This window comes from Pan paniscus, chromosome 21 (assembly GCF_029289425.2).
Source record: "Pan paniscus chromosome 21, NHGRI_mPanPan1-v2.0_pri, whole genome shotgun sequence".
In the NCBI taxonomy this organism is placed as follows: Eukaryota; Metazoa; Chordata; class Mammalia; order Primates; family Hominidae; genus Pan; species Pan paniscus.
In genome coordinates, this window is record NC_073270.2 from 51,913,048 (window position 1) to 51,936,660 (window position 23,613).

At 52.2% G+C, this 23,613-nt stretch overlaps 1 protein-coding gene across 3 annotated transcripts in view; it reads right to left on the reverse strand.

The window, feature by feature from the left end:
* Positions 1-706: 706 nt before the first annotated feature.
* Positions 707-23,613, reverse strand: part of CDH22 (cadherin 22) — a 134,744-nt gene continuing 111,837 nt past the window's right edge. For 2 of the 3 annotated variants that reach the window (XM_034947215.3, XM_063600884.1), the window contains 4 exons: positions 13,778-13,899; positions 13,540-13,657; positions 4,903-5,154; positions 707-2,035 (listed from right to left, as the gene is read on the reverse strand). In XM_034947215.3, coding sequence (XP_034803106.1) covers positions 1,476-2,035; positions 4,903-5,154; positions 13,540-13,657; positions 13,778-13,899 — 1,052 coding nt within the window. In that variant the 3' untranslated portion in view covers positions 707-1,475. The remainder of the gene's footprint in view (positions 2,036-4,902; positions 5,155-13,539; positions 13,658-13,777; positions 13,900-23,613) is intronic. The other variant, XM_034947216.3, reaches the window with a different exon arrangement.

Sequence of the window (23,613 nt, forward strand, 5' to 3'; positions counted from 1 at the left end):
AATAAGGCTAATAAGCATTTATTGGGAACTTTCCACATGTCAGGAAGGCACTGAGTTCAGAGCTTAACATCCACTATCTCCTTTAAGACTTTTAATAATCCTTTAAGGAAGAGACTATCATTATCCCCATTTTACATATAAGGCAACTGAGGCTTCAGCAGTGGAGGACCTTGATGAAGGATGCCCAGCTAGCAGGAGCTGGAATTCATGTTGGATCAATGTGGAATGAATGAATCACTTGGGCGTGGGGGGAGGTGGGAGGACAAATAACCTGTATCTTATAATCATATGGTTTTAGAGCTGGAAACTCTTCAGGTGACTTAGTCCAGGGGTTCTTAATTTGGGATCCATGAGTGGGAAGACTGATGGGTTCCAAAGCCAGACAGATAAGGTCCCCCCATCTTGCCCAGTGGTTTCTGACCCCTCTGTCTCCTGCCAATCCTTGCATCCACTCAAGTCCTGGGGTCACCCAGCTTGTTCTTGCTTGGCTCCGCTGGTATTTCAGTGTGGTCTGAGACTCCTGAAGGCTCTGCAGTTGCCGGGAGTGTCCTTATCCCCCATGCAGGGCAGGATCAGGAGCCGACAACTGCAACCTTTTCCCCTCCCCTGGGAGATGTAGGGAAAAGGGGAAGGGCATCTGGAGCAAGGGAGAGAGCTCAGACCTTGGAGGCAGACACACTGGGCTTCTAAGAACCACAAAGATAAGAATAGTAACAAAGCCTAGCATTTATTGAACACCTACTATGTGCCAGGCACTGTCCTAACCACTTGACACATATGAACCCTTTTTAGCCTCACAACTCTTCGAGGTAGGTTCTGTTATTAACCCCATTTGACAGATGAGGAAACTGAGGACCAGAGAAGTGAAGTGACTTGCCCGAGGCCAGGCAGCTGGTCAGTGCCAGAGGCTCTGCCATTCACTGGCCAGGTGCCCTTGGACGGGTCACAGCCACTTCTCTGGGGTCCTTTCCCCTTCTATTCCGTGCAGGACACCACCTCATGGTTTCTCTGACGACTGAGCTGGTCTCTGTACAGTGTCCCAGCACACAGTAGGTGCTTAGTAAATGAACAGCCTTCTTTCCTCTTAACTCTGATGGAGGAAACCTGGGGTGGGGGCATCTCAGCGGCGTGCTCCCTCCAGCATTCTCCCCCAGGCCAGGATTGAGTGACCCGCCCCTTCCCGACTCTGCAACGCCACCCCCATCTCCCATTCTAACCCCAGAGCCACACCGTGCCCGGTCTCGCCTCAGTTTTAATGCCGTTGGTCAGAATCCCGCACCTCTGGGCTCCAAAGCTGCACCCCTAGAGGAGGAGGAGTGGAAGAGTCCGCTCCTAGCAAGTCCCCCCTCCGTCCAGCCGCCAAGGGAGGGTTGGGGGAGGGCAGGAAAGGGGGTCCGCGGGGGAAACGCGTTGTCCTGGGGCCCCGGCGTGTGCTGGGCGGGTGAGCAGCCGCGCCCCGACGGCAGGGCGCGGGGCTAGGAGGCCTGGGCCTCGTCGTCCCCGCGGTGGCCGGCGTAGAGCGCGGCCAGGGGCCGGAAGCGCGGACCCCAGCTGCTGAGATAGGCGAAGTCCTGCTCGGAGCCCGACGAGCCGCTGTGCAGCGAGCTGAGCGAGGCGGCCGGCGAGTCCGCGCCCTCGAAGGCGTAGGTCTGGAAGGCGTCGTAGGGCGGCACCGACAGGTCCCCGTCCGCCAGTGCCACCTTGCGGCTGATGAAGTCCCTGAACACTGAGAAGTCTGGCTCGGGGCTCGGCGGCCCCTGCGGCAGCGAGTGGCGCTCGGAGGGCAGGTGGGCCTGCGGGGGGCTGCCCGCGCCCCCGCCCGAGCCCCCGCCCGCGCTGCCGCCCCCGTCGCCGCCCTTGAGCTCGCCGAAGTCGTAGAGGCTCCGCAGCGCCGACATGTCGTAGGCTTCGGTGTCCTGCTCGCCGCCGCCTTCGTCGTTGTATTTGATGACGTTGTCCCGCATGTCCTCATCCTCGTCCGAGCTCAGGTGGCTCTTGTGGTGGCGCCTGAGGGTGAGGATCAGCAGCACCAGCACTGCGAGGGGGACAGAGGGGGCAACTGAGGGCCAAGCCCCGCCCAGGGCATTAGAAGGACCCTCTACCCCATCTCCTCCCGCCTCCCACCAGCAGAGTGGGCCCAGCTTCAACATTCCCACAGATTTCCTGGATTTCTGTTCAAAAAGCCATTCTTGCAATCAGAACTGAGCTGAGTGTCTGGAGAGGTAGTGAGCCACCCATCTCGGGAGGTATGCAAATCGAGGCTAGATTACTCTGGGGTGGAGGTGGCCAATGGGAGAGCAGTGTTAAAGGTTTTCCTGGGTGTTGAGGCCTGAGGTCTCCCTTCTCAGCCCTATGAAGAGATACACTCTCTGAGGACTCTAGGTGCTGGGGGTGTGTAGCAGGCAGCTGAGAAACAGAAGGAGCTGGAGGAGTGAAAGATGTCCTTCACCCTGACCTCTCTTTCACCCTCACCCTCCTCTGCCACACCAGAAGTCTTGAGCTCCTACTCAATCCTTTGGTTCTCAGGTCAAGGCCTGCAGGAACCCTTCCCTGAGAGCTGCAGGCCAGGTTCCATGCCTTCCCCTGCAAGATTCCCCAGGACGGGGCTCCTTCCTCTATCATACTGGTTCTCAAAGTGCGGCCCCTGGGCAACAGCAGCATCCTCCTGGGAGCTTGTTAGAAATGCAGACCCTTGGATCCTGGCACGGATCTTGTGGCAGTGGAGGGGGATCTGTGTTTTAACAAGACCTGCAGACCTGAAGAGGCAGCTCAAGTTTGAAAGCCACAGCTCTGTCATAGACCAGACCCTGCTGTGTTACCAGGTCTGTCTCCACCCCAAAACACACACCCTAAGCTAGGACCTGGGAAATGTTCCTCTATCTTGGTGCCTGGCATGCAGTGAGCACTTGAAGCATGCTTGTTGAATGAATGAATGACTAAAGGAAGAGTTGGATGGAGACTTGGGTAAGTGAATGAATGCTTGTCCCCTCTTGGCTTTCTTCACTTGATTTCCAGGACTCCACATTCTCCTCCTCCTCCCACCTCACTGATCACTCATTCTCAATCTTCTAAGCAGGTTTCTCCTCGCCTCTCTTAACTCAGATGTCCTAGGATTCAGACCTCGGTTCTGTATCCATGCTCCCTCTCTTGGAGCTCTCCTTTGGTCTCAACAGCTTTAAAAGTTCCATTTAGAAACTGACAATTCCCATATCTAAGCCTCCAGCCTGGACCTCTCCCCTGAAATCTAGATTGTACATTCAATTTCCTACTCAACATGCCCTCTTGTTGACCAAGCGAATCTCAAACTTAACAGGTTCAAAGGTGAAATACTAATCTTTCCCCCTTCCCCACCCCGAGTCTCCCCCACCTCAGTGTTAGGAACCCCGACTTTTCAATTACTCAGGGCTTCTAAGTCTCTTTTGTTGAGTGCTAAATCTCAGTGTCTAGTACATGGGAGGAACTCACTGGATGGATGTATAGGTAAATGATGATGGGTGGATGGACAGACAGATGGACAGACATGTACGAGGTACTGTGCTGGGCACTGGACTCTTCTTGCTCCTCCAAACAGCTCCAGTGGCCAGAGCTGGCTGTGAGGGCCATGGGGCAGGGCACCTGCTCACCACCTAACAAGGTGGCTTGTGACAGGGAAGAGCACGAGAGCTGGGGACAGGCCCGGAGGGAGGGCACAGGGAAGGAAGGTGTCAGGAGAGAAGTGGGAAAGATGGATGGATGGCTTCTGGAGCCGAGGCTGGGAGCTCTGGAGGGGGATGCCCGCGGGAGCAGATGGTGAGGTTTGCGGGTGGTGGGCGACAGATGTGCCAGGCCTGATCAGCGATTCCACCCGTCACCTTTAGAGCACTGATGTGCACTTTCTTCGTTTGTGGGCAATTAGGCAGAAATTTGTTTGCACTGCCTTGGAAAATGAAACCGCTGTAAAGTGCACCCTCTGGAAAAAGGGTTTCTGAGCCATGGGCTGGGGTGGGGGGAGAAGGGGGGCCTCCCAACTATGAGGAGCCTGCCCAGGGCCTCTGCTGGGACCTGAGGAGGTACAGCCTGGCCATAGGCAGGTCCTCAGAGGGTGGACAGAGGCCGTGCCAGTGCTAGCCAGTGAGGGTGGGGGGAGGCAGCTGACATCTCCCAGGGAGCAGAGCAAGGCTGGAATCTGCACTTGGACCTCCCTTGAGCTCCTCTAGCTTTGGCCTCAGTGCCCTTCTTTACTTGGGTGGTTACAGCTGTGACAGGTGGCATATGGCCACTCAAATCCAGGTTAGCTTCTGAAACTTGACCTCTTCATTGGGGAGACTTTGGGGTGCAAATGGCTGCTAGTGGCCTGGTACCAGTGTAGATTTTGCCCCCCTCCCCCACCACCAATGACTTGAGATTTTGCTCTCAGTTTAGATTCATAGCAGGTGGTGTAGTTAGAGGAGCAGAGGACACAGGGTGAGAAGACCTAATATCAAATCCAAAGATTATCCAGTACCCTTACACCAGCCACCTAACCTCTCTGACCCCCAGCGCTTTCATCTGAAAAATGGGATGATATGCCTGGCCATGTGCTTGTGAGGTTCACAAGAGCCCTTTTTACTAAAAGTCCTACATAGAGACTAAAAAAGGACCATTCACATGAGAAAATTTTTAAAAAATATGCTAGGGTGAGGTTTGGGCTACACGTGTAGGGGGTGGGCCACAGTGAGCTCATCCCTGGAGTTGGTGGCGGGGCCATTCTGCACTTAGAAGACTCCTCATGGGGGCTGCTTGTTAGAGCTTGGAGATGGTTTGGCCAGCCCATCCTCATGTGGAGAGGGAAGCTGAGGCCCCATGGGGGCTGGTTAGGAAGGAAACCCAGGACTCCAGGATGGGGCCAATCAGGCAGGGCTGGGTGGCTCTCGATGGACTCACCGACCAGGATGAGAACGCAGACCAAGAGGGCGATGAGGGCGCCGGGGCTGAGGGAGGCGGCCATGACAAAGGCCGTGGTGTTGCAGGACTGGATGGCGCCGGAGCTGTCGCAGCCACAGATGCGGATGGTGAGCGTGCCCGTGCTGCTCAGCGTGGGTGGCCCACTGTCTACCACCAGGATGGGCAGGAAGAACACGTCCTGCTCCTGCCGGTTGAAGCCCACGTGCTGCGTGTGCACCGCAGCGGTGTTGTCTGTTCCGGAAGAAGGGGGAGCGGTGTGACTTGGGGCCGGGGGTCAGCATCCTTGTCCTAGCCACCTCCTGATTGCATCGTGAGATTTGCCTCCCTATGCCCCAAACTACAGCCTCCCAATGGACTCATGGGTCTCTTCTCTGATCTCCCAAAATTCTATTACCAGATGCCTCCAAATTCTGCCCCATGCTGCCCAAAGATTCTGTCCCCCAAAGTCTACCCTCAGCTGCCCAAAATCCTGTCCCCATGTAGCCCACAATTCTGTCCTCAAACCATCCCAAGATTCTGTTTTCAGCTATTCTAAGATTTTGTCCTCAGCTGTGCCAAGGTCCCCAGCTATTCCCAGATTCTGTCCCCAGCTAGGCCAAGGTCCGGTCCCTGGTGATGTCTTTTTTTTTTTTTTTTTTTTTGCCATTTGTCTCAACAGCTTGTTTTTGCTCTAGATTCCACCCCAGCTTCCCAGCGTATTCTGACCCTAGGAGTCCTATAGGGTCCTTGGGTTGTGGTTTGTTGGGCCCTGACAAGTCCTGGGTCATCAGAAGGGACTGGGAACTCTGGCTGGCATCTGCCTTTGGCTGTGGGATCTTTCTGTCTTTCATACCCCAAGGCCAGTTGAGAGTCCTGGAGCCTGACAAGGAGTCTCTGCCTAAGAGGCTGAGCCTAGAGGGCTCGGGGCGTGGTGAGGGGCCTGATGAGGGGCCCTGGAGCATCGAGGCCTTCTTCTCCACATCTTTCCTTTTCACTTAGGCGGCCAGAGAGGACAGTGAACAAACACAAATGGAACTCATGGCACTGGTTCAGCCTGTCACCAGGGAAGCCAGGCAGGACGCAGGGGGATGGTGGCTGGCCTTGGAGCACAGGCTGAGGTGACAGGTGGCACCCCCTTCTCCGCCCTTTCTGCCTCCTTCACACCTGTTCTGTAGGAGTCAGGCTGCCTGACCCTCTGTCATTTTGATGGCCTCTCTCAGTTCTGCACATGCAGGGGTACGAAGTGCCCAGAGCTCCGAAGGCTGCTGCCCCTCCCTTCACAGCCAACTCTGCCAAAGGGGGCCCTGCCTTCCTGCTGGGGGCCTTCAGTCCTCCTTCTCCCCACGGTCTTCAGTCTGCTGTTTCTAATCTGAGAGCCAGATCTGGGAGATCTGTTGGCAGCCTGGGTTCCTTACCCTGCTTCGTGGCCCCAGTTAACCCAGCTCCTTCCCCAGACGCCCCCAATTCAGTGTCCCAGATCTGGCCTTTCTCATCATGGATGCTATGCAGGAAAAGGAGCCCTACGAAGGTCTGACTTGTGGCCTTTGGCACATCTCAGAAGTGGACTGCAGGTCCAGATGCCGCACGACTGGCCGTGAGTTGGAGGCTGCCCACGAGGTGCCGGGAACATGAGGGTTCATTCCATTAGCCTATCTCCTTTTACACACATTTGAGAATTTCCATTAAAATGTTGAAAAATAATGCAAGTCTATCATTTACTAGCTGGGGAAACCCACTGAGCTTCTCTAAGCTTCAGTTTACCCATCTGTAAACTCAGAAAGGGTATCATGCAGGTGTGAGGATTAAATGGTGTAATTCACACATAACCCTTAGAAAAGTTCCCAGCCCATAGAAATGCTCAATAATGCTGATTAATATTTTTTCAGACCCCGCCCCCATCTTCCCTGTGCTGCACCCGCTGCCGGCTCCCTGTCTAGGCCGCCCTGCCTTTCCTCCTAAAGTTCCTGCTATCTGGAACACCCTCTTCACCTTCTTGCCTGGGCAAATTCCTCATCCGTCATGCTCCAGCTAAATGTCACCTCCTTTCTTGTGGCCTCCTTTCTCCGCTTCCCTGGGAAGGAAGGATTTATGGCTCCCCCCTCCCTGCTCTGACTACGCAGGTGCCATGCACAGTTCTGTTACAGCACTTGTCACGTTGTGTTAAGTTAGTGTGTGCCTGTTTCTCCACTGCATGGCCGGCCAGGGCTGGCATGGAGCCAGTCTTGAAGAGCAATCCTTGAATGAACCACAGCTTTTGGGAGAACTGGTGGTCTTGGATCAGCCCCTCAGGTCACTGCTGCCACCCTGTCCCCGGAGCTTACATGGGGTGGTCACACTGGATGGCAGCTCTGGTGGCCACCTCAGCCAAACAGAAGCAATTAAGGCAGAATCTCAGGCCCCTTGGGTTGGAAAGCCTTGTGAACTTGGCAAGGTTGAGTCAAGTTCGACAGTTCAAACTGGCTACATTCAGGCTTGAACTCTAGCTCTCCCGCCAAAGGATGCGTCAACCCCAGCTGGGAAAAATCTGCCTTCTGCAGGGGAAGAAAGGGGGCTGGAGGGCAAGATGGGAGAAAGAGGGAATGGCATGGGACCCATTTGTACTGAATGGATTTTTTTTATGCATCAAGGACTCTCTGCATATTTTAAATACATAGTAATGTTTAATCCTCATAACCTGTTAAGAGTTGTGGCATTATTCCCATTTTGTATATATGGAAATTGTGGCTCAGAGACAAGTGACTTATCTGAATTTTTCCAGTGAAAGCATTCTTCCTTCCTTCCAACCATCCAACAAATCTTTTTTTTTCTTGAGACAAGGTCTCAGTCTGTCACCCAGGCTGGAGTGCAGTGGTGTGACCTCAGCTCACTGTGACCTCGGTCTCCCAGGCTCAAGCAATCCTCCCACCTTAGCTTCCTGAGTACCTAGGACTACAGGTGTGCACCACCATGCTCAGCTAATTTTTTTTAATTTTTAAAGTTTGTTTTGTGTGTGTGTGTGTGTGTGTGTGTGTGTGTGTGTGTGTGTGTACAGATGAGGTCTCATTGTATTGTCTAGGCTGGTCTCGAACTCCTGGGGCTCCTCCTGCCTCAGCCTCCCAAAGTGGTGGCATTACAGGCATAAGCCACCATGACTGGCCTCCATCCAACAAATCTTTATTAACTACTATGTGCTAGGCACCATGCTAGTTGCCATGAGAAAACAATAGAGAGCTACGCCAGCTCGCTGCTGGTCCTGGATCAGAGCTCATATTTTCATGTGAGAAACAATGCTAATCAAATAAACCCATAATTTAGTCTACAATTACAAACCATGGTGAGTGCTGTGAAGGAAGAATATAGGAAGAGCACATAACAGAGCACCTGAGCCAGTCTAGGAGGTCGGGGAGAGCTTCTTGGAAGAAGTGATATGATTCCTGAGCCCGAACAGTGAGTTTAGGGAGAGGGGACAGCGTATGCAAAGGTCCTGAGGTTGGAAGAAGCATAACACACTCAGGGACCCGGGACACTCAGAGGACACTCAGTCCTTTGTGGCTGGAGGAATGAGGGTAATAGCTACAATGAGTCAAGACGAGGCTGGAGGAGGAGGCAGGCGGTCATTGTGGAAAGCCTGGGAGGCTGTGGTAAGGAATTTGGGTCATTTTCCCTTCCTTCCCTTCCCTCCTTCCCTCCCTCCCTCCCTTCCTTCCTTCTTCCTCCCTCCCTCCTTTCTCTCTTTTCTTTTTCCTTTCCTTTCCCTCTTTCTTTTCTTTTCTTTCTTTTTTTCTTTCCTTCCTTCCTTCCTTCTTTCTTTCTCTTTCTTTCATTCTTTCTTTCTTCCTTCCTTTCTTTTCTCTCTCTCTCTTTCTCTTTCCTTTCTTTCTTCCTTTCTTCCTTTCACAGAATCTTGCTCTGTCACCCAAATTGGAGTGCAGTGGCGCAATCTTGGCTCACTACAACCTCCGCCTCCTGGGTTCAAGCAATTCTCCTGCCTCAGCCTCCTAAGGAGCTGGGATTACAGGCGTCTGCCACCATGCCTGGCTAATTTTTGTACTTTTTAGTAGAGACGGGGTTTCATGATGTTGGCCAGGCTGGTCTCAAACTCCTGGCCTCAACTGATGTGCCTGCCTCAGCCTCCCAAAGTGCCATGATTACAGGCATGAGCCACCACTACTGGACAGAATTTGGATAATTTTCTTAAAAGCAACAGGAGGCCATTGATTGGTGGGCTTTAAGCAAAGAAGTGACCTAGTGACAAACTCATTCATTCAACAGCAAGTAGGAATTGAGCATCATCTCTCTGTCAGGACTATTCTAGCCCCTGGGGATACTGCAATGGACAGAATGGATGCGGTCCCTGTCCTTGCTGGGCCTGTGTTCTAGTTGAGGCAGCTTATCATCTAAAATGCAGGAGTCGATGTGGAAGAACAGCCAGGAAGCTCTCGTGTGTTTTAGGTGTGAGATAATAGTAGTAGTGGAGGCACAGAGAAGTAGGCAGATTTGAGAAATGAGCGGCTGGCTCCGGCTCAGCTTCAGATTGCCAAGCAAGAAGAGGGATGTTTGTCTCTCAGGGTTGCTGTCTTGGGCCATGGGACCATATGTTCTGGGAACTCTGGTCCCCACCACTCCTCCACCCCATGAAGGGGAATCCCCAGGCATCAACCCTGAATGCATCAAGCTGCCCTCCTGGGCAGCAGCTGGCTTCAGTTGGGGAAGCCTCTGGCCACCCCAGTCCCCTACCCCACCCTTCTAGGTGGGATCTGTGCCCAGCGCTGCATCCATCCATCTGGCCTGACATACATCAGTGTCAATCCCTGGCTGCAAAGGCAATATTTATAAATCACGTTTCCAAACTGGCTACACATTTGTACAAAGAAACAGATGGGTTGGGGTAGCCGTTTGTCACCTAGGATATTTATACAGTGAGGAGGAGGGGGCTTGGCAAGTAGTGGGAAGGGGCTGAGGGACTGGAGGAGGAGGCCTTCCACGGCTGCTGTGACCTCAGCGTGCTGCTGCCACCCTGTCCCCGGAGCTTACACCAGGTGGCACTCTGGATGGCAGCTCTGGTGCCCCTGCCCTCCCCCCCAGCTAAACAAAAGCAATTGAGGCAGAATCTTGGGCCCCTTGGGTTGGAAAGCCTGGTGAACTTGGCAGAGTTGAGCCAAGGCTAGCTGTGTTTCCTGTGACCTGCTCAGGATACCATTGGACTAATGCATAGGCAGGGCCGTACTGGTTGTTAAAATATTGAAATACTTCCAAAAAAGGCTTAAATAGCTGTTGACACTAAGCCCCCCAAATCTCTCCCTGCTGCCTCAGCCTTTTCCCCAGGCAGCCTCCCAACTTTGACACAATCAAGCCACGAAGGAGTTAATGCCTGGTGTAGTAAAGTTTCCAGGGTCCTGCTCCAGGTTTTGGTCAGCGTCCTTTCTGATTGGCCATCTGAGCTGCACTGGTTGTTAAATCTGTTTATTATTTTTCATTATTTATTTTAAATTCTTGATTGACTGAGACAAGGTCTCACTCTGTCTCCCAGGCTGGAGTACAGTGGTGCGATCATGGCTCAATGGAGCCTCAAACTCCTAGGCTCAAGTGATTCTCCTGCCTCAGCCTCCTGAGTAGCTGGGACTACAGGTGTGCACCACCATGCCCAGCTAATTATTATTATTATTTTTAAAGAGATGGGTTTTCACTGTGTTGTCCAGGCTATTCTCAAACTCCTTGCCTCAAGGGATCCTCCTGCCTTGTGCTGGAGTTATAAGCATGAGCCTTACATATTTTTAACAGGACTCCCAGGGGTACAGATGGGTCTGGCTTCAGAGGCCACTAAGGCCTCCGCATTGGGTGTGAGTGTGTAAAGGCCTTGAGAAGGATCCCAGACCTGTTCCAAGGCCAGAAGGAACCCACATGATCTGGCCCCCTCGCTGACCACATCTCCTCCCAGTCCTGTCTCTTACTCACTCTAATCACACAGGTCTCCTCCATCGCTAATCCACCCCAGTCCTGCTCACCACAGGGCCTTTGCACTTGCTATTTCTTCCACTGGGGTGGTCGTTTTCTCTCATATCCTTTAGGTCCCTTCTCACTATGGATACCCTTGGAGAGTCCTTCCCAGGCCACCCTATTTAAGAAGATAGCTTCTCCTCTTACCCTGCTTTCTCTCTCTCTTTTTTTTTTTTTTAGATGGAGTTTCGCTCTTGTTGCCCAGGCTGGAGGGCAATGGTGAGATCTCACCTCACTGCAACCTCCGCCTCCTGGGTTCAAGCAATTCTCCTGCCTCAGCCTCTGGAGTAGGTGGGATTACAGGCATGCGCCACCATGCTGGACTAATTTTTGTATTTTTAGTAGAGACTGAGTTTCACTATGTTGGCCAGGCTGGTCTCGAACTTCTGACCTCAAGTAATCCGCCCACTTCAGCCTCCCAAAGTGTTGAGATTACAGGGCTGAGCCACTGTGCCCTGCTTTACTTTTCACTGTTTCATTGAACACATTTTATCAAACACCTACGATATGCCAAGCACTGCTCCAGGCACCTAGGGTTGAACAAAGTCAAGTCCAGACCCTTGTGGAGATTGCATTATTCCTCCACCCCAGCCACTTATCATCCCCAACATACTTTTTTATTTGTGTCATTTCTGTCTCACCTCACTAGAATATAAACTAGGTTTTGTTGTGTTTGCTGTTGCATTTCCAGGACCCGGAGCAGACCCCGACACAGAGGCTTTGTGTCTCAATAAACACTCACTAAATAATTGCTGGATGTAGGAATTGACAGTTCTAGGTATTAATACTATATCTTGGTGGCCCTTATGTTACTGGGGCTACCTAGCCACCCGAGGCAGTAGGTGTTACTCCCATTTTAGATGATGAAACTGAGGCTTAGAGAGGATCAGGCGCCCCAGCACTTTGGTAGGCCGAGGCGGGCGGATCACCTGAGGTCAGGAGTTCGAGACCAGCCTGGCCAACATGGCGAAACCTCGTCTCTACTAAAAATACAAAAATTAGCCTGGCGTGGTAGTGTGTGCCTGTAACCCCAGCTACTCTGAAGGCTGAGGCAGGAGAATCTCTTGACCCTGGGAGGCAGAGGTTGCAGTGAGCTGAGATCGCACCACTGCACTCCAGCCTGGGCAACAGAATGAGATGCTGTCTCAAACAAACAAACAAACAAACAAACAAACAAACAAACAACAAAAAACCCCACACGCATACACACACACACACACACAAACAAAAACAACAACAAACACAAAAAAACCAGAGAGGAACAGGAGCTTGCCACGGTGGTATAGAGCACCCTTCGCTGAGCCTGGTCCCTTATTTCCAGTCTGGTGACTACCCCCTTCCCTCAGTCTATTCCTTAAAGGTTCAAACATCAACATCATGAGAAACTTGTGAGAGCCAGAGGGGAGGAATCTCACAGTGGACTCAGGCAGGGCAGGGCAGTTTGCTTTCCAGGTGGTGTGCTGAGGCAGGAAGCACACTGGACTTGGGATGGGGGTGGGTTGAATCTTACCCACACCACCGACTCCCTATATGACCCTGGGCAGGGCTGTTTCTCTCTTAGAGTCTCAGTTTCATCACCTGTAAAATGGGGAGAGGAGTCAGAAAACTACCTCACAGGATGGCTGTGAGGTTGCAGAAAGAAATGTGAGTGGGCCTGGCGTGGTGTCTCATGCCTATAATCTCAGCTCTTTGGGAGGCTGAGGCAGGAGGATTGTTTGAGCCCAGGAGCTCGATACCAGCCTGGGCAACACAGCAAGACCCCATTTCTACAAAAAATAAAACAATTAGCCAGATGTGATGGTGTGCATCTGTAGTGCCAGCTACTCAGGAGGCTGACGCAGGACTGCTTGAGCCTAGGAGATCAAGGCTGTAGTGAGCTATGATTGCACCACCGCACTGCTGCCTGGGTGACAGAGCAAGACCTTGTTTCAAGAACAATTCCAAAAACCAAAAAAGGAATGTGAGTGGAATAAAGCAGTTTTTAAACTGCAGAGTGGGCTGGGCACAGTGGCTCACGCCTGTAATCCCAGCACTTTGGGAGGCCGAGGCAGGCCGATAGCTTGAGCCTGGGAGTTCAAGACTAGTCTGGGCAATACGGCAAAAATCCCGTCTCTACAAAAAATACGAAAAGTAGCTGGGCATGGTGGCACACATCTATGCTCCGAGCTACTTGGGAGGCTGAGGTAGGAGGATTGCTTGTGTCTGGGAGGTGGAGGTTGCAACGAGCCACTGCACTCCAGCCTGGCTGACAGAGCGAGACCCTGTCTCAAAAAAAAAAAAAAAAAAAAAAAAAAATCAAATAAAAAGCCAGAAACCTGCAGGGTGGGGAGTGTGTGCACGTGGCTTACTTCAGTCTCCACTCAGAACGGGGGCTCTTTCCACCCTGGACTCTGGCACAATCATTCCTCATTTATTCCCTGTCTATATCTTCCCATCTGCCATTTCTTATCCTTGGGACGCCCTCCTCCACTCCACCAACCCACACCCTGCTTGTGTTTGGCCAGTGGGCTGGGTAACAGCTCCAGCTTGGCCCAGACTTTCCATGTGATCTTAGATCCAACATAGGCCCTGTGGGCGCCTCCGTCCCTCTGTCTATAATATGGGAACAGGGCAGGGAGACTGTGCCCCTCCCTTCTTGCATCCTAGGGTTTGGAGGCTCACCTTGGATGTCAAGCAGAGAGAAATGAGGGTTGCTGGGAGCTTCAGGCACCAGGCGGAAATAGAAGCGGTGCCCGCCTTGGGGCTCGTCTCTGTCCACCACGCTGATGGTCTGGATGAGCTGAAGGGTGAGGAGGGGATAGAGGGCTAGTGGTGAGGCTGAGACCACTCTGGGTCGAGGTAGAGGGTGCTGCTGGCCAGTCCTGGAAGCAACGCCCAGTCCCCACCCCCTCAGGGGTACCTGGCCTGGCTTGGCATCCTCGCATACAGCTGCCTCGTAGGGTGTGGCCAGTTCTGGGGGATTGTCGTTCACATCCAGGATTCGGATCCTTAGGGATGCCCGGGATAGCTGGGCATGATTGTCTGTAATGAGAGCACAGGAGCAAGGGGAGAGGCATCAAGTGTGAGATCTAGATAGCCTCCTCTCTACTATGAGGACAATAGTAGGCAGTGGGGTCATGCTGAGAAATTTGTGGGTTAACCAAGCTGGTACAAGGACCAGAACTGGGAACATTTGGGCATAAGTTATCATCGCTGTAATCACCACCACCATTACCATCAACCTTGGCACCATTGGCATTATCACTACAACGCTTGCCACCACAATCACCAGTAGCACCCACTGCCATCACCAACACCATCACCACTGTCAGCATCAACACCACTATCACCATCCCATCTCCACCATGGCCACCTTTGCCATCACTACCACTATTACTATTACCACTGTCATCATTAAGCCATTACCAATACCACTATTTGCATTATCATCAGTGCGTCTATCAACATAACTATGAGTACCACCATCACGATCCTTACACTGTTACCATCACCACTGCCATCACCACCATCACCATCAGGTCATCACCATCACTACCATCACCATTAGAATTAGCACCACCACCACCAGAACCACATCCTCTAGTACTACACCCATCATCTCTACCATAAATAATACTAAAGCCATCACCATCACTACCCTCACCACCACCACCAACCCCATCACCATCACCAATATCACCATCACCAATACCACCACCATCTCTTCCATAGTCACCACAACCACAATCACCAGCCCACCTATTACTACTATTACCCCCATCATAATCACCAATATTACCATCACATCCCTGGCCCCCAACAACACTGTCATCACCACTGCCATCCCCACCCCCTCACCACAGAGCACACAGCATGCACGTGGAGCATCTACATTCATTATTTTAAGTATCCTTGCAGAAATCCTGTGGTTTGGTACAATTTCTATCCCCATATTGCAAAGGAGAAACTAAAACGTGGGATGCTTTCTAGACATGGGTCGGGGCAACTAAACTCCAAGACTTCTGCTTTCTCAAGACCTGATCCTAAAAGGGCCAGACAAGTCCAAGGAGGTAGATCTTCGCCAGCAAAACCATGATGTCCCCACCTCTCCAAGTTGGGACGTCTTCAAGATCATGGTCCCTGTCTTATTTATCTCTGGGCTACCAGCATTGTGGGATATGGTACAGGTAAATTCTAATATATTAATATTTGCTGAATGAATGAATGAAGCCTGGAAAAATTGAGACTGCAGGAGGCTTGAATTCCAGGCGTGGCTGTGTCCCTGACCCAGTGTTTGGTCTTGGGTAAGACCCTGCCTTCTCTGATGTCAGTTTCCACACCTGGAAAATGAACAGAGCATAGTGATTATGAGCAGTGCTGGGTAGTTCTGATTCCAGCTCTGCTGTTTTATGTCTGTATAATCCAAGCCAGGTCATTTGACCTCCCTGTGCCTCAATTTTCTCACCTGCGAAATCGGTCTAATATTGACCCAATTATGCCTAGCGTTCCATTATTGGAACGCTAAGCATGTGAGAGTTATTTATATCCTACTGCTCAAGGACTTCGCCAAGGTCTGATTGCAAAAATTCAAAAAATTGCAACTTCAGGCATAAATGGGTTAATAGGTCGGTGAAGAGACAGATTGAGTTAATATCTGCAGGGCATTTGAAACTGTGTGTACAACACGTAGCAACTGCTATATAACCATTTGTAAATAACCAGACATTCTCGAAGGGTCCTATTAGCAATAACATTAAATAATTCTAGGATGTGGAATACTTCATCCCAGCCTGTCCTCTCTAAGCAGTGCCCTGAATGTTGGTGCTTTCTAACCCCTCACCAGCCCAGACCTTTGAGTGCTCACTGGTGCCCCATCCTCTGCTATCTTGGCTACATGTTCATTACTGACATGTTCATTACTGACATGTTCCACCTGCCAGTGACCTCAGGAACATCTCCTGGAGGAGGAAACCACACCTCACTTCCAAGCAGTGACTTGGAAGATGGGGCTCTCTGGCTGGGCTGGCAGGGAGCTCTCTGAGGGGCAGCCTGAAAGCTTCCAGGCATCCAGGCTCCCCATGAGTTTCACGGGGAGTGGGACTGGTCGGCTGCCTCCTGCTGTAAACTCAGGATCCACTGTGTGCTGACGGCAGCTGCTCACGTGTTGATAAAGAGAGAAACAGAGATAGGAAGGCAGGTGCAGCCACCTCCTGGGGGGGGCGGGCGGCGGTCAGGAAAAGGAGGGGGCTGAGTTCTTAATTAATTCAGACCCCAGCTTCTCTCTGGAGTTCCCCTTAGCCAGGGGCACATTATCTTCTAAGCTCACCAGATCTGCCACTCCAGTGATTAGAGGGGGCTTTTCCAGGGCGAGAGATGGGAGTCGTGACTGGGAATGCCGGGTGAACCGTTATTTTTAAGAGTGCGTTGCCGGAGAATTTCAACAGACAGACGGTCGGTGCTTTTGGGAAGAGGGGGGTGAGGCCCACAGCCAGGAACAGGCGCCTCTTTCCCAGCAGAGGCAGAGGGAGAGTAGAGGGGGCGGCCAGGGCCTGAGTGCCCTTACAGGGCACTTTCCCCTGCAGTGGAGGGTGGTGGGGGTGTGTGGGCTGGAGGGAGAGACAGAGTCCTATGGGCCATGTCGAAGGTAGAGCAGGATGGACTGCTGAGTGAGTGATCCGCTCCTGGATGCTCACTGCGGGTGAGACCCCCATTATAGCACCTTTGCTTTGGGCTATGCTCGGCCTCTCTTACCTCTTCTTTTAAAATGTCACAGGTCACCTTGTGAGAAAGCCCTAATGTCCTTGGCATGAGTGAGAGTCTCAGACCTAAGAGGTGGGGCAGCTGAGTGACCCCTAAATTGCCATCTGCAGATCTTATTCTAGGAATTCCTGAATTTAGGGCTGGCCTGGAATCCCAGAGCTCATTGGCTGGCCCCAGGTCAGTACCCATTGCCACTGCCATTGCCCTTGTGGCAGTGGGTCTCCAGCACAGCTGTACATCACAATCACCTGGAGAGCCTTTAAAAACACCGATGCCCAAAGCTTGGTCAGTGATTTTTTTTTTTTTTTTTTTTTTAAACAGCTCCAGAGGATCAGCCCGTAGCAAGGTTTGCAAACCACTATGCTAGGGTGACTGGGAGGCGGGGGGAATCCAGCCTGATTGGCTTCCTCCAAACCCCTCCTATCACAATTAATATCATTTATAAGAATGGAAAATAATCGTATTTTGCCACCTTAAATGTTTCTGGGATAAAACAAGGAATCCATCTGTTGATTAATCTTGATCTCTGTGCAGGATTTTCCAATTCATAACACTCTCTCTTATTATGACCTCATGTCATCCTTGAAATAACCCTTGAAGAAGACCTTGTTAAACCCACTTTCTGGATGAGGAAACTGAGGCCCACGGAGGGGCAGGAGTTTCCCCACAGCCCTAGCGGAGTCAGCAGCAGAGCTGGGGTTGGGTCCGAACCCTCCCGACTCCAAGTTCAGCGCTTGGTCCTGATACAATGTCAGGGGCCCTCCTGCTGCCTGGTCATTTGTCCATTCAGTGGCGGCTACGGCTTAGACCCAGGCCCAGTGGATCTCACCCAATGGCCGGCTGCAGGTGCCCCCTCCAAGGACTGGGTCCCCCACAGCCCTCCCCTCTTGGCTTTTCAGTTCAGCTGACTGACATGCAAATTAGTTTAATTATTTCTTCTTCTAAAATAAATTATATTTTGCAGTAGCTGCAATATGTTGTGTCAGGCAAAATTACATTCAATATTTTTAAACTAATTGATGCAGCCTTGAGGAAGGCTGATTGACAGCCCGGGGCTGAGCAGGCCTGCAGCCTTAACTGATTCCTAAATTAAAATTAAACGTGCTTTGGCCCGGTGCTTCCTCCTTGAACTGCCTCACCATTAATCCGGGGGGGTGGCAGGTGAAGCCCCGGGGGTCTGAGGGACCTGAGGAGTCTGGGCAGCTCAGGGTGCCTAGGGTAGAGACCAAACTCGGGGCAGGAGAACTGCTGTGCAGTGGGGCAGGTCTCTCACCTTCGCTGGGCCTCAGAGTTTCTTCTGTATAATGGACAGGGGATTGGACTGGACAATCTGGAACTGAAACCTGTGGTTTTTGCTGACAGTTGTGGATCAAGCATCTCCTTTGTACCAAGGACTCAGCAGTGAACAAGACAGCATGGTCTCGTTCTAGTGGCAGGTACAGACATTACTCCAGACTGTGATAAGAGCTGAGGGAAGAAAGTTAAGGAGCTGTGAGAGCTTGGAGCAGGGGGTCTTATCTGGTGGGATGCAGGATGTTTTTCCTGGAAAAACATGATATTTCTGCTGAGTCCTGCCGAGTCCTGACTGGGAAGTAATTGTATGAGGGGGATGGGAAAGAAAAGACTGTCTCAGGCAGTGGGATCAGCACGTGCAAAGGCCCTGGGGTGGGAGGGGAGGATGTGGATAATGAGACTCTGGATCTCTTCCAAGGAGGATCCCAGCCCCTACTATAGTTACTCATTTGACATCTGGACCAACCTGAGTGGGCGTGGTGATGGGGATGGGGGCCAATGGGAAGGCAAGAGGAGACGGGGCCTGGCCTGGTGCCCCTGTTAGGGCACTCCTATGAATGTGCTCCTCCCTGGAAGAATGGCAACAAACACACATTAAGCACGTGCCAAGGACCAGGGTCTGGGCTGCCCCATTTCGTCCTGTCAACCACGGTGGGAGGCAGGGAGTGCTGTTGTTGCTGTTTTACTGATGAGGAAACGGGCTCAGAGGGGTGAGAAAACTTGCCCAAAGTCTCATAGGAGCTGGGACTCGAACCTGGGTCTGGTTTTAAAGGGGAGTTTTTAACCACCACATGATGTTGCCTTTCTTGTCTTTAGCTGTCAGAATCCATCTTGCCTTCAAGGCCCTGAACAAATTTCCCTGCTTCCTCCAGGAAGCTTTCCTTGATTGCTCTCAGTTCTGGGCAATCCAAGGATAAGCCCAAGTCCCCCATGCCCACAAGGCCCCCCATGATCATCCTGCTGTGGCCTCTCTGGCCTCGTCGCTACCCCTCCCTCCCTCTTTCACTCTGCTCCAAGTTTGCTCCTTTACCTCCTTCAGGTCTTGGCCCAGATTTCTTCTAGGAGAGGCCTCCCCTAAAGACCTTATTTCCATGTGCCCTTTGCCATCCTACCAAATACCACTTCCCTGCCTTATTCCTCTTTGTAGCATTTACCCAGCACCCTCTGTTTTTATTTAACTTTCTCATCCTCTATCTCCTCCCCTAGTATGTAAGCAGAATTTTTGTATATTTTCTTTACTGCTGTATCCCCAGCAACTGTGTGCACACTACATAGTAGGTGTTTAATAAAGATGTGTCAAATGAATGGATTCCACTGTCTGTGGCATTTCTGACCATGGCCACGCTCCAGGAGGGATGCTGGGGAGGTGCAGGGGGAGAAACTGAGACCTTCTTGGATGAACTGACTCTGTTGTATCAGGGGTTGGGTCCCCTCCATTTCAGAAACAGTCTAGTGCTGGGACCCTCTTCCTGCCTCTCTCTTTCTCTGTCTCTTGACCAAGGTTTTCTCATCGGTAAAACAAATGGAGTTGGATTCTGTGGCTCTCCTTGGCTGTCACAGAGAAAGACAGAAGCCTGGAGAGAAAGAGAGAAGTGAAGCTGCAAGAGTGGGAGTGGGAAAGAGAGTGGGGGGTGGAGTGGGAGGGGGAGAGAGAGAGAGGAGAGAGGTCAGCTCAAAGAAAGTGCCTTCCCTCTCACTTGCAGTGGCGGGGATAGAGCAGAGCTTGGACCCTCTTCTCCACTATCCCCCCAGCCCCTCCCTCCTCCCCGAGGGAGTTAAATTGCATCCAAACACCAGGCTCTGATTAGAGCTGGCCAGCTGGGCAGGAAGATTTATCATCCCAATTACAAGCCCGCCAAGACAAGCAGGCAGGACAGTGAGGCGCACGGGGCGAGCGGATGGGGGTGCTTCAGGGAAGGGGGTGTCAGGGTAGACAGAAGCGAACTCCTTGCACTCCCTGCCCTGTCCCCATGCCACCCAGTGGGAGCAGGAGGCTCAGGTGCTCTTCTCTGTCCCTTGAAGGGACTTCAGTGATCTATTTGGTTTCCACATGGAGACTGGAAGCTTTGACCTTATTGGGGGGATGTTTATTCCTCCAAGGAAGGGGTGGGGGAGGACTTCTGGGTGAAGCAGGGACCCTGAAATCATAACATCCCTGAAATTCAAAGGGGAGATGTGGGAACTTTCCTTCCCCAGTGGCTGAGCTGGTCCCTAATGTTCTGGGCTGTCCTACTCCATGGATATCACAAAATCTTTGTTCCCCTTGGGGTCTGTTAGGTACTCAAGGTGGCACAGGATCCCAGGAGTCATCCAGTCCAAGAGGACCCCGGGCCTGATTTGCACACCTCTGGTGACAGGGAGCTCACTGTCTCTTGAAGCAGCCCCTTCCATGCAGAGCTGTGACATGTCTCTTTCCCGGGCAGCCTCCCTGGAGCTCCCAACCACCTGCCCTGGTCCTGCCCTGGACCCTCCAGCCCAAAGCTGAGCCTGACAGCCTCCCATATGTTCCCCCGACTCCATGTTTGCCCCCTCCAAGCCATCCTCCCCACGAACCCGAGGGAACACTGGGGACCAAACATCTGATCACGCCATTCTTCTGCTCAAAGACCTGCGCTGGCTCCCTGTCACCTCCAGGAGATGTCCGGTTCCTCATGGGACACCAAGGCCCTTTCTGTACAGGCCCAGTGAGCTTCTTCACTCACCCCTTGCCTCACCTGCTCTGGACACCCTTCAGCTCCAGAGCCTGGCCACACCCAGCCTCTCTGTTCTCAGAATGGCCTCAGACATCCAAGCTCCCAGGCCTTTGCACACAGGGGGCTTTCTGCCGGGAACACCTGAATCCCCTTTCTGCCTGGCACACCTGAATCCCCTTTCTGCCCATGGAAAAACTTCCTTGGCCTTTGAAACCCAACTCAGATGTCCTCTTGGCCAGGTGCTGGTGCTCATGCCTGTAAGCCCAGTGCTTTGGGAGGCCAAGGTGGGAGGATTGCTTGAGCCCAGGAGTTGGACACAAGCCTGGGTAACACAGTGAGAGGCCCCTCTTTACCAAAAACAAACAAACAAACAAAAACCACACACACAAAAACAAAAAAATAGATGTCCCCTCCTCTGGGAAGGGTTTTCTGGCCCTCGCTGGGTAGGCCAGGCTCTCCCTGCTCCTCAGGAATTGCCGCGACCCCATGACTTTCACTGTGTGTTGTCACTGACTGTCAATGGGTCTCTCCCCACCCACCCGTGAACTCTCAGGTCAGTGGCCAAGCCTCGTTCATCACTGGGTCTCAGAGCCCAGCCCTGGCTGGGGTGGGTGACAAGAGGCCTCAGAAAACACTGGCTGCGGGTACATGGCTTGTTGGTGTGTGTGTGGGTCCCTGCAGGAGAAACTGAGCACTCTCTGCTGCTCAGACCCCACTGCGACCTTCACTCCTCATCCCTGTCCCTTCCTCCAGCCTCCTTAGGCCTCCTCTATGGTCCTTCTGAGAGGCACAGACTGGGAGTCAGAAAGCCTCATGGGGGAACTCCCTTCCTTGGCGTCTGTCTCCCCAGGTTGGGTATGGGGCTGGAGGATGGGTATAGGGCTGGAGCCCATCATCTCTGACATTCCCTCTCCTCTCAGATTCTCTCCCTGACTATTAAGAGCACCTACTGTGTGTCAGGCACACAGTAGGCACCTGCGCTAGGCACTTGAGGCACATTATTTCTAATCCTTGGGGGATTTATGTTTTATAGAAAGCACTCAGCACAATGCCTGGCATATTGTAAGCTTTAAATAAATAGAAGCTGCTATTATTATTAATTATTTTTTGAGATGGAGTCTCAGTCTGTCTCCCAGGCTGGAGTGCAGTGGTGCAATCTCAGCCCACTGCAACCTCCACCTCCTGGGTTCAAGCAATTCTCCTGCCTCAGCCTCCCAAGTAGTTGGAATTACAGGTGCCCACCACCACACCCGGCTAATTTTTGTACTTTTAGTAGAGATGGGGTTTCACCATGTTGGCCAGGCTGCTCTTGAACTCCTGACCTCAGGTGATCCGCCTGCCTCAGCCTCCCAAAGTGCTAGGATTACAGGCGTGAACCACCGTGCCCAGCCAGGAGCTGCTATTATTAATAGTTACCATTGTCACAGCTATCCGGTAAACTAAGTATGATTGTCACCATTTTGTAGATGAGAAAACCAAGGTAACAAGATGGGAGTGACCTGTCCAGGCCCACCCAACTGGGAACCATGAGACTAGAAGCATTTCTTCTCCATCATGCATTCCTGTTTTTCCAACTGGGCACGCAAGCCCATTCATTCATCCATTCAGTAAACACACATGCCTACTGTGTGCCTGGCCTGTGTGTGCTGCAGGTATAGACTGGGCCCTGCCCTCATGGAACGTACAGTTTCCCAGGGAAGAGCGATCTTCACTGAATACTCACACAGACGCATCTAAAAATCATAACACGTGCTCTGTGGCATGAAGGGAAAAGCAGGGCGCTGTGAGACGTGACTTGGCCTGGGGTGACCCAGATGGGGAAGCTTCTGGCGAGTCTGGTTAACCCTTTGCTGTCCTGGACATCTAGCTATTACCCCTCCAGATCAGCTTAGGGCTGGATGACTCTTGAGAGTGTGTCTGGGTGCCCCCCTTGGCACTCCCGCCTCCCAGTGTTGGCTTTCCAAGTCTCCCCTAGACCCCCCCCACCCAGTCTCTTTGAAGACTGTCCCTTTACAACTGCCCTTTCCACCGAAGGATTCAGACACAAATTGTACTTTAAATTCAATATCAGTCATTAATATTTCATGATTACAAAACGTTAAAGATAATGTCAGTGGAAGGAGCGTCTGCATGGGCAGAATGGATGACTCAGAAGTTCGGGGAGAGGGGAGCCGGCATACTAAGTGGCTCGGGAGTCTTTGAGGTAATCCAGTATGACAGGCGGCGGCTCCCGGCTGAGTGCAACATTCTCCGAGGTGCTCACCAAGCGCCGCCGCTGTGTATAAATATTTCCCCTCTGATTCTTGTCACCTCATGTTTATTATGACCAGGAGCAGGTGGGGCCACCGTGACCCTCTGAGTTTCCCTTCTGTTTTTGAGGAAGCGAAATGTACGCTTTGGCAGGAGGGCATGGGGCTGGGCGGGCAGACCCGATGGCCATGCACCTGGGGCTCTGGCTGGCTCCTGGGAAGCCGGAGGTCTTGGGTCAAGCCTGCCCCTGCCAGGACTTGCTCTGTGATCTTGGGGCCATCCCTGTTCTTCCCTGAGCCTCTGTTTCCTCATCTGTAAAATGGGGATAATAAGTTTGTTCCCATCTCATGGAGATGGTAAAAAGGAAGAGTGGGTCAGTTATTTGTGGCAGCTTTTTTTTTTTTTTGAGACAGAGTCTTGCCTGTTGCCCAGGCTGGAGCGCAGGGGCATGATCTTGGCTCATTGCAACCTCTGCCTTTGGGTTCAAGCGATTCTTGTGCCTTAGCCTCCCCAGCAGCTGGGAGTATATGCACGCGCCACCATGCCCAGTTAATTTTTGTATTTTTAGTAGACATGGGGTTTCGCCATGTTGGCCAGGCTGGTCTCGAACTCTTGAACTCAAGTGATCTGACCCCTTTGGCCTCCCAAAGTACTGGGATTACAGGCGTGAGCCACTGTGCCTGGCCTGTGAGAGCTCTTGATTTTGTGCCAGCACCAGGGAAACAGGACTGGAGGGGCAACTGAGGACAGCCAGGCTCTG